At 42.0% G+C, this 11,234-nt stretch overlaps 1 protein-coding gene across 1 annotated transcript in view; it reads right to left on the reverse strand.

Moving 5' to 3' along the window:
- Window positions 1-11,234, reverse strand: part of PTPRG (protein tyrosine phosphatase receptor type G) — an 808,607-nt gene that overhangs the window by 346,788 nt on the left and 450,585 nt on the right. Inside the window, exon 3 of the mRNA XM_045290127.1 lies at window positions 858-1,037. Within this exon, the coding sequence (XP_045146062.1) occupies window positions 858-1,037 (180 nt within the window). The remainder of the gene's footprint in view (window positions 1-857; window positions 1,038-11,234) is intronic.

Consider the following 11,234-nt stretch of genomic DNA (forward strand, 5'->3'; position numbering starts at 1 on the left):
ACCGCAGTGACAAATGATGGCAGGCAGCTCGGTACCAGAGCCATGGTGAAAAGATGAGGCCTCACATTCACAAACACAAGAGGGGTAAGGTAAAATGATGTGGAAAGATCAATCTGCTGTCTGATACACAGGGAAGAGAAACTGTTCTTCTGTGCTCTGCTGTCCTAAAAAATGTTAATGAAGCAAAACTGCAAGGGAGACAAGACTTTGAATTATTTCCTTTTGTGAGTTTGCCCAACTGAACCTTGGGGTAGGGTGAGAATGTTCTATAAGTACACTGCCACAGATGGTAGCCACCGTCATGTATAGCCAATGACCACTTGAAATGCACCTAGTGACACTAAGAAATTGAACTTTTAATGAATAAAAATCAACATTAAACTAGCTGCGTGAGGACCCTATTGGACTACACAGGTTTCTGAAAACCAGGGCCATACCTGGCTCCCTTGGGTGGGAATGTAAGGGCAAATTCATTCTCCATCAATGAACAGCCATAACAACAATATCAAGCATGCACATAGCACGATGCGACAGAACTAGTCAGTCTACTTAATGCAGTGACTCATTTAATCCTAACAGTCCTGAAGTCGACAGTATTTTATCATCGTAGTTTATTTAACAGAGTGCAACGTGGTTTTTGAAAACGAGAGGCAATGAATGATTAAGCAATGTGTCCAAAGTCACACAGTACATCAAAAGTCGGCTTGCAAACCAAGGGCCGATTCCAAAACTCTCACTCAGCGATGGGTTCCCCAGAGCTACAGGCACTCCTTCAGGAGCGAGTCGCGGTTCAGGTGGCTAGTGACCGCGAGACAGGCTTCTTGCCAATCCGAGCAGGTCAGGACGACACAGCCTACCTGTTTTCCCGGTGTTCTTCATCCAGGTTTTGTTGGAGGACTCGTTGTCGAAGCCATCGAGTTGTAGGTCCTGGTACTCGTCGCCAACACGGGCATGCTGGTCTAGAATGTCGATAGGAGACTGGTGACGGCCCCCACAGCTGACACTGGATGTGACCCAGTGCTCAGGACCATAGGCACCTGTAAAAGAAAACGACAGCACTTCAGTCCTGATGGCTCGGGGTTTACAGTTACAGATGGAACAGGTGAGACTGTAGAAGCCCAGGCCAGTGTCTCTTAGATACATTTTCTACATACGTCTACTCCAGAGACACCAAACTCTCTCTCACTGCCATTGAGTCGATTTGGACTCAAAGGGACCCCCTGCACTACAAGGCGGAACTGTCCCTGTGGCTTTCTAAGACTGGAACTCTTCACAGGAAAGCAAAGCCTTGTCTTTCTCCCCCAGAGACACCAGAGTACGGGGCTCAAGCACCACCTGCTTGATATGACAAGGAGAGGGAAGAAAAGATAGGTTTGCTTCTTGAGTGGCATTCAAACATTTGCTACCTTCATCTTTCACCAGATTAAGGGAGTTGCCAAGAAGGGTTGTCAGAGTCCTTCCCATTTAAAACATATCTCAAGAAGTGTTCTAAAATAGGTAGTGCATTCATTGACAAGAAAACACAAAACACCATTGAGATAGTTAGTTTATTGTGCCAGCCTGACCGATAGACACATCTGGGATTAATTGAAGGGCGGAGAGATGAATGGCTCTGCGAGCCTCGCCTTTCTTGTCTCTCACTCTTTGATCATCAGAGCAGTGTGTGGCTGCCTTGCTTGGTCTGTACCTCAATTTGCAAGCTACACTACTTGTGGGACACCTAACCTGTGGAGTGTGTCGCTGTAATTTGAGGTTCCTTCAAGACCTGCTTTGCCACACAATTGGAATTTACATCTCTTGAGCTGGGGATTGACTGTTGGTGACCTGCCTTGCGGTTTGCTGCTGGTGCTGGGATAGCCTGACTCTCTCTACAGAGGACTACACGGCGGCCCTCAAGACTTGAAGGACTGCCAGTGTTTCATAACTCTCTAACATGTTTGAATTATACTGAGCCATTTGTACTGTTTTATAATTTAACTGTTTATTTCTTGTGTTATATCTATCTATCTGTATAATTGCTTTATAATTTAACTTTTAATTCTTGTGTTATCTATCTATCTATCTATCTATCTATCTATCTATCTATCTATCTATCTAATTATTAGCAATCTGGTTTTATCTCTCTAGAGAACCCTGTCTAACACATTTTGGTACCGTAATCAATTCAGAATGCCGTGTTATCATGAACAGTATCTTAAAGACGTAGACGGTTCTTAAAGCACAGGAGTTAGTCAACAGAAAAACAAAAACCCCAAATCAAAAGAAGAAAGCAACCCCAAACATGGGTGCGAAGGATGGCCTGTCCTCCGGCAGAGGGCACCTGGTGGCGGAGCTGGCACCCGTGCACACGTCTCCTCCTCACTCCCTCTCTCTGAGGAGAAGAGCAGTGAGGTCCGATAAGTTCCTTTCAGATTGGCCTCCCTCCGTGCTCATAAAGACAAAGACTTTATTGGGACCTGCCCCACAGAAATGAGGGGGAAATGTTCCCAGGAAGCATCATTCTAACAGGGGGTAGACCATGGAATAACTCCAAGCAGAGAACACGCCACATCTGCCTCACTGCCCATTTAGAGATGAAATATGATCGGGGCAGAGTCTATTAAGAGCTGATAACAAGTCGTGAGCTGTTTCTGCACTCTAGCTTGAACCGTCTTGCTTATCAGAGCAGAAACAATTTGTTAAAAAGAAACAACCTTTATTAAGCTAACACCCTTTTTTTTGAGAGCCAGATACAACACAGTTAAGTCTGAACTTCAGAAACTTTAGAAGATAAACCTCAGTCAGTAAAGCTTAGCATGTGTATATGCCTGAGTATACATACACAAACTTACAAACACACGCACACAGACAAGGGGCTTTGAAAAGTTGAAAGGATAATGGAAGTATCCCATGAATTCCTTGAAGCCCCTCGTATGTATAACTCCTAGGCTTTTTAGCTTTCAGTTCCTTCAGAGATCATGCAGAAGGGGATGATTAGCCAAAGTATTTTGGGAGAGCAACACTGCTACCAACCAGTATTCCTGTGCCCTCACGACGTATCTAGGCTTGGGTGGTGAAAGGCAAGATGCAACTTAAACTCCAGTCTCCCCCTGACTGAAGAAGAGCCTATATCTGTGCCTGTTATCACTACAACACTTTGTCATTATCATTTCTTCTCCGCTTCGTCTTCTCTCCATTCACAGCACATATAAACAAGGATCGCATGGGAAAATGGGGCAACCACACACACTCTCTTCTTATGGGAGTGGATGCTCTGCAGCTGCAAGAGTAACTGGTGTACCTTCTGAAGGCTGACTCCTGTCCTTGTTCTCTGGGAAGCAAACCTGGGGCTTGCTCTCAGTCTGGGTCTTTTCTCCTCATTCTCATGGCCAAGTGTGATAGAAAAAGACCATCAGAAGAACACGTCCACTAGTTAGCAAAGGTCTAGCGACATTAGGACACTTTCAAAAATCATTTAAAAGTGCTATTAATACCTTCTGGAAAAGTTAAACCTCACAATTGTCTTTACTGAAGAACTCTGACTACATTAGGAAAGGTCAATGGTTTCTCACCTCCTGGTCAAACACACCCAGACTGTGCTGAGTTCTAATGGAGGAGAGCGTGCAGTTGCATGCAAAGAGGGGTGGGGGGTGGGGGGAATCTGCTCGGTTTTGAGCAAACTTTGTTTGCATTTTACATTCGTCTAGGTGAAGACAAAGGGAAAGAAGGAGGCCCCATGAGTAGTTCCAATGACATGTCTACCACCGACGTTTCCTATGAGATACTAAAGGAATCCACTGAAAAACGGAATACAGTACAGTCATAGTTGTTTACCTGACATTGTCCAAAGCATAAAACATGATGAGCCACAACTGGACCTGTATCCTCAAATTACGGAAATTCCTCCTATTATTGGTTGACTGGCGATATAGAGAACACAACATGATCAATCCTAACACAGACAACTCCAAAAGAAATAAAAAGGCAAGCTGTAATCTGTAAAAACAGAGACATCATAATTATCCTAATAACAAAATATATACTGCAACCACTGAAAAGTAGCTGCTGTTCACATTATTTCTTAAAGCTACCCAAACACAGATGAAATAGAATTCAGCACTCTATAAAAACATAATCAAGGTTTTTACCAGTAGGATTCATTTGTTCACTGGTAACAATCTGCAGATTTAAGCCAAATCCGTGCTTGCTTTCGCACTTTTCGCACTTCCACCCAGTATACGTTCAAGTGCAATTTTAATTGAAACTGATCTTCCACTTCAGATTTTAAATTAATTCTTCTTTGGAGTGCTTCATGCTCCATACACCCTTGCTTTGCAAAAACTCTTATGTCATTAGTGGAGGAAATAGAACACTTTTCCCAAGCTTGCAGGTATTGATTACCTATTCTCACATCAGAGCACCGCTGCCATTCCACACTGTATAAATCTCTCCAGTGTAAAACACTTTATAAAGGACTGAGAATTATATCATTAATCATTTGCAGTTGTCCAAGTCGCACCATATTGAATGCTTTGTTTTTCAGAAGTTTGAATACATGCTCTTAAGTAAAAAACATGACACTAAATAAAGACTATTGTTTAACTTAAACCTGGTTTTGTTTTGCTTTTGGTGAAAAAGCAATCAGCCATCAGCCATTCCCATCCCAGGCAGGACACTGTCTATCAGAAAGAAGGACGGCCAAAGTCCTTTGCAGGCAGCTTCCTCTGACTGGTTCTTTGTGAGCCTGAGCATGATGTCTTTGTCTGGGGGCCACCCTTTCTGAGCAGCTCACCAGCTGACATACCAACCAAGACAAGGCTGCTTCCAAAGGGGGATGCTGGGTATATGGTGGGGACCACAGGGCAGACTGGCTCCTAAAAGCCATCTCCTATTCAACTGTTAGATAGATAGGTGTTTAAAAAGTGAAATCCTGGTGGAGATGTATGGTCAACCTGTAAGCACCAAGGCTTCCAGAAGGTTTTCGATCTTCTAGTTTCTATGAATCAGAATGGACCGGAGAGGAGTGCTTTTCGAAGTCCCAAGGGGAGTGGACAGTGTTTCTTACTCAACCTGTGATGACAAGTGTTTTCTCTTGAGAGTGTTTCATGAACACAGCTGAACCCCCGGCTAACGGCTGCTTCAGGTTAGATGCCCTTTTCTGTGACGAAGGTTCATGGCTATACTGCTTGGGGCTACACTGAGCCCTCAGCTCCCAGCATGCCTCCCACATGATTTATATGTACAACAAGCCCCTGGCGGATTTTTAAAAAATAAATCAATTGGAAGAAAATATTAAAAAACATTAAAATCACGATGGGACGTTTTCTGGGCATTGAGTTTGATTTTACGTTTATGCGCCCACCCATGAGCCTCTTCTTAAATCTTTCTCATTTCTTTGGTGTCGGGATGTGCCAACTTCAAAGTAAACGCTCCTTTTCCTTATTACCTTAGGCTGAACCGCGACGGGTAAAACAAACTATAAATATGTGATGTGCATTAAAGATTGTGCAAACTTAACAACCCCACCAAGGGCGACCTTTTTAAAATAAAAGAATCACTGCTTAACACCTTTTTTATAAAGCACACTTCCTTTTAAAGCTCTCTTCCTCCCCAACCACTATGTTTTCATAACCAAAAATCCAAACCCACTGCCATTGTGCTAATCCCAACTGATACCCTGTTTCCCCGAAAATAAGACAGTGTCTTATATTAATTTTTGCTTTCAAAGATATGCTAGGTTTTATTTTCAGGGGATATCTTATTTTTCCATGAAGACGAATACGGTACACACTTATTGTTTCTTGTTTTATTAAAAGAGACCTCACACTACCTGTCTACTCCAGCTGTGCTGTGGCTGCCACTATGGTCCAGAGTCCAGAGTTACGCTAGCTTAAGGGGGCCTTATTTTTGGGGAGGTCTTATTTTTGAGGGGATGCCTTATATTTCAGCGAGAGGCAAAACTGTAAGTAGGTCTTATTTTCCGGGGATATCTTACTTTCGGGGAAACACTGTAGCAACCCAGTAAGAGAGTAGCATTGCTCCTCTGGGAATTCAAGACCATAAATCTTTACAGGATCAGACAGCCTCCTCTCTCTCCCAAGGAGTGGCTACTGCGTTTGAACTGCTGACCGTGTGGTTAGCAGCCTGTCAATTAACCCACTACATCACCAGGGCACCTACACTTTAATAGGTTTCTCTAATTATAGAAGGTCAACTAAGAAGGAAAGTTAGCCTTGTCTATCAATCTACCACTGCACTCAGTTAAACAATGACTCAACACAGTGCTAAGAAAAAGAAAATATTTTTAAAATTTTTAAAAGAAATTTAAAAATGTTTTGTGGAATAATTGACATGAAATCGACTTTACAATTAAAACCCTATTTAAAAAAGAAAGAAAGAAATGGGTGCTGGGGAGCAGCGGGGTGCTAATTTCCTTGGGATCCTCTTGGGTATATTGCTTAAATATCTGTGCCTCAACGTCCTCATGTGAGGGGAAAGGAATGTGGCTAAAGTGGTTAGAATTGTCTTAAATAGCCCACGTACCTCAAACTCAGTGCCACTGATGTGAGTCTGAATCGCGGCAACCCGCGAGCACAGCGTAGAACCACACCTGTGGGTTTCTGACACTACGTTTTCACAGGACTAGGAAGCCTCGTCTTTCTCTCATGAAGTGGCTGGTGGTTCCAAACCAGTACCCTTGTCGTTGGCAACCCAACATGTAATCACTTCGCTGCCAGGGGTCCTTGAGAACAGTATCTGGTACATAGAAAAGGTTGGTTGTTATTATTGTTGACCTTGTTATTAAGCTATAAAACATGCACCATTCCTCAAGAAGCTGACTGTGTAAGGAAACATGTAGACCATCCAAAGGCTAAGGCAGGGAATACAGGTATGTCACAGTGTCTAAAGACCAAGGAAGGACTGCCTCTCCTTCCTAGGAAATGGCTCCCAGGGGAGGTGAGTCCACGCTAGAAACTTCTGAAGTGCAGAGAAGCTGACAGGACCCTGGTCACCTTATGTAAGTGCTGGGGAAGAGACCAAGAGTCAAACGACAGATGACCCTTCCAAGTTCCCAGATGGACTATTGACTCGCTTCCAGAAAATACAGGAGAGAAATTAAAAAAAAAATTAAATACTGGAGCTTCACTGTGGAGGAACCTGACAAACATTGTTGGGACCAAGGGACGAAGGTTAACATGCTCAGCAATGCATGTGGCTATCATGTATCCCTGAGCAGGGCACTCACCCCCACGGTATCCTTTCTAAAAGCCTGCGATCCTAGCCTAATTGTGAAGAAAATAGCACACAAACCCAAACTGAGAGACATGCTACAATGTATCAGACCATTAATCCTCAAAACTGCTAATTTCATGAAAAATATGGACAGACCGACAAACTGTCAAAGGTCAGCGAGGACTAGGGAGGCCTCTAACAATAAATGCAATGCAGCACCCTAGATTGACAGGCAGGACAAAAATAAGGAGAGAAAAGTAATGGGAAACTTTATGAGCTATGAATAAAGTTTGGAGTTTAATTACTAATTAGGTAGCAATGTGGGTTTTAGTTGATCTTTATGAAAGGGGTCATCTTTTTGTGGTTACTTTGGCAACCGCCAAATGAAGGAAGACTTAGGCAATTGCACAGAAGCGAAATAAATAAAGTCCCCTTCTTGTTAAGTGGCTACCATTTGACATCCAGCTTTTCCTGGTACACATTTGGGGACATGTCTGTGGCATCCACCTGGAGGAGTGAGCAGTGGTTCATGGCTAATCCTGGGCGCATTCTCCTGCTTCTCTGCATGAGAGGAGATGGCACATCAGAAAAGAGAGGCTGCTCTAAGGGAAAAAGAGAAGCAAAGCGCAGGGGTGATAGTTCATTTACGGTTACAGGAAAAATCTTACAAATACATAAAGTCAGGGAAATTCACCCTTAAAATTCTAACTAAGAAACAACATTAGTAGCTTAATTTGTAGCTCATTTGGGCTATAAAGGAACCAACTTCTGCTTCCTCCGTATGCCACTAACGAGTCACTGCATCTTCTCTCTCTGATATGCTACAATTCAGGGCACGGGCATCAGGAAGACGTCTTTTCAAGACCAGCATGAATAAATCACACGTTGGAGATTAATTCCAACGGGCCTGGGTACATCAGACAGAATCCCCCAGTGAAGTATGAGTGACTGCTCTAAATCCAGCTCCACGTGTGACACCCCACTTGATGTCTGGCATTTCCTTGGGCAGATTTAACCCAAAAGAATGTGGTAAAAGTACCCTGCACGTAAATACATAAGTGTATAAAATGATGAAACCAAAAGTTATTTTATGGACGAGATTACAGGAAAATATCACCGTTGTCCCCTAAAACTTTCGACTCTTGGAAAGAGTTACAGTCTCCGGAGCCTACAGGGGCCCTGTCCGGCCGGGTCACTACGCATCGATTTGACTTGGTGGAGGTGAGTCCTACATCACAAGCAACAACAATATGGAAGAAATTACAAATCGGGGGCAAACATACTCATTTTTGTCCTTACAACAGTATGGAGTAGAATCCAAAGAAAAGAAAACACAAATCCTCACATTTAGATCAATAAACAACAGCATGATGACGAGAGAAAAGATTAAAGTTGTCAAGGATTTCATTTTATTTGGTCTACAATCAATGCTCAGGGAAGCAGCCGTTAAGAAGTCAAAGGAGGTAGTACACTGGGCATCTCTGCTCTTTTAATGTTACACAACAAAGGTGTCACTTTGAGGACTAAGCTGCCCCTGGCCCAAGTCATCCTATTTTCAAATGTGTTATATGTATGTAAAAACGGAGCACTGAATCAGGAAAACCACAGAAGAATTCATGCGTTTGAACTATGGTGGCCGTGAAGCAAATCTGTCTTATACGAAGTACAGCCAGAACGCGCCACAGTAGCAAGGAGAGCAGGACACATGATCAGGGAAGGACATATGCTTGGTGAAAAAGAGGGTCAGCGAAAACGAGGAAGACTGCTAGCAAGATGGACTGACACAGTGGCTGCAAGAGTGGCTCAAGCAAAGCGCCGACTGTGCGGGTGGTGCAGGCCCAGGCTCTGCTCCGCTGTGCTGGCTCCCCGTGAGCCGGAGTCGATCTGACAGCACTAACAACAACTGACAAAAGGCCAAATATTAAGTGGGTAGCAACAGAATTTTTGTAGAATTTACATAAACTGCGGTTCTATATGTTTTCTCCTGAAAACTGAACTAAGAGCAAAAAAGAGACAAAAGTTGAATTTTTGAGAGCATGCCATATTTTTGCTTATACGCAACAAATTTCATATGCCTATCTGTGATTTGCATCCTAAACAATGACTTCTTTCAGTATGTAGGAGCTTCTTTACAGTGTATAAGTATACACCTTGAATACATTTTACTACAATATATTCCAATAATGGTTTCTATTCACTAATGAAAAGCCATTAAAAATAATGAATTCTGTCTAAATCTAATTAAAAACAAAACTAATATACATGTTATGTGCTGTTTCTAGTCAAATATGCTTATTAATCCTTCCCTCTAGAAACTTATATTAAAAGTATTAGCTGATTACTCTACATCTTATTGCCTGCTTTTAATCAATAGCAACAATCGAAAAGTTTTTAACCTAGTATTATAATTAATGCTTTTTCTCCAAAATCTAATACACATCTTTAAATTATGCCATTTTTAAATTGAAAAATTTTATGGGATGTAGCTTTCAATTCTTTTGCATTCTTTAGTACTGGTAGCTTAATTACCTTGTGCATTTATATGAGAAATGGAAAAAGTACTACACAGCATTCATCTTGCTGATCTCTACTGTTTTCATTTTACTCATGTACAATTATAAAGCTGTTCAACTCTGTTGAAAGGAATAGTCTAATTTTTAAGCCAGTTACGAAAATTTACTTTCCAGATAATAAAATAGGTTGGCAAAGTTCTTATTTGTTACATTTTTGGAGTAAAAAAAAAACCATCCCTTCATTTCATGCTGATGATACACCTGAAGGTAAAGAGACTGCAGAAGATGGATTATAACAGAAATAGAAACTACTTTGCTCATTTTTTAATGTCAAATAATAGGTGTCTAATGTCCTATGTTGTCAACTTTCTGAATGACTGTTAAAATTAATTTCAGGTGAAATTCACAACATGAGTAATTTCTGGTGCTGGTGAGGCCTCTCTGGAGCCTCTTTTCCTGTGCTTAAAATCATGGTTATCAAAAAACATGGCTAGCATGGTGTGATCCAAGGATTATAAATAAAAAAACCCAAGATGTGAGGAGGGAATAGTACTAGCGCTTGAAGCACCTGATTTGCAGAAGGCTATGGATGACAGTGGAAGCCCAAAGTCCATTGGCAGTGTCCCCGTGTGGATTAAGTCCCTGGAGGGTCTCCTCTGCCCATTGATAAGGGATGTGAATGGCTTCCAGCTTCATTCCCTATAAGACAGAGTGCACTGGAAAATGGACTTAGGCTGATGTAGTTAGGTTATAATTTAACACCTTACATTGTTCTCCCTGTTGACCCATCTTAAATGTGTTCCTGTTTCTTATTGCTTCTGCTTTCTCTTGCATGGAGGTCTTTCTGTGTTCTGTTTTGTAATTGTTGTTTTGGGGTAGGGTTTGGGGGCTGGTTGTACATTTTCCTTCATATGAAATCCAGAAAAGGCAAATCTATAGAGATAGTGACTCGATTAATAGTTTCTTGGGGTTGTGTTGGGGGAAGTTGTGAGCAGTTAAGGAATTATCAGTGAGTACAAGAATGAAGAAAATGTTCTAAAATGGATTGTGGGGATGACTACAACTCTTTTTAATATGTTTAAACCATTGAAATGTATGGCATGTGAAATATACTGCCATTAAACAGAAAGCAACAAAAAAGAGTAAAGACGGCAACAATGACTGTCAGGCGTTCGAGGACAAAGCCTGGGGGCTGAACTGATTGCTGATGTCTGCACGGGTGTGTGAGGTGCAAACACGACAGCAGGTGTCATTAACAGGCAAGCAATTCATGGACTGGATGATTGTGAAGGGTTTCCAAAGCCATGGAGTGAAAATATGCATGCTTAGATGTCTTGCTCTCTTGGGGGATTTGAAAGTTGTATTTTTGCAGGCCCAAGGAATCCCATATACTCACATCCATGGAGAGCTCTCCTCACTAATACTGATGGCTTATTAACTCAAAGCCTGACTTGTAAAACCCCAAACAGCTGACTACTATAAAGTTTCACTCATGTTTTTTTTTTTTTT

This window comes from Echinops telfairi, unplaced genomic scaffold (genome assembly GCF_000313985.2).
Source record: "Echinops telfairi isolate 266 unplaced genomic scaffold, ASM31398v2 ScPeMD7_31;HRSCAF=116, whole genome shotgun sequence".
In the NCBI taxonomy this organism is placed as follows: domain Eukaryota; kingdom Metazoa; phylum Chordata; class Mammalia; order Afrosoricida; family Tenrecidae; genus Echinops; species Echinops telfairi.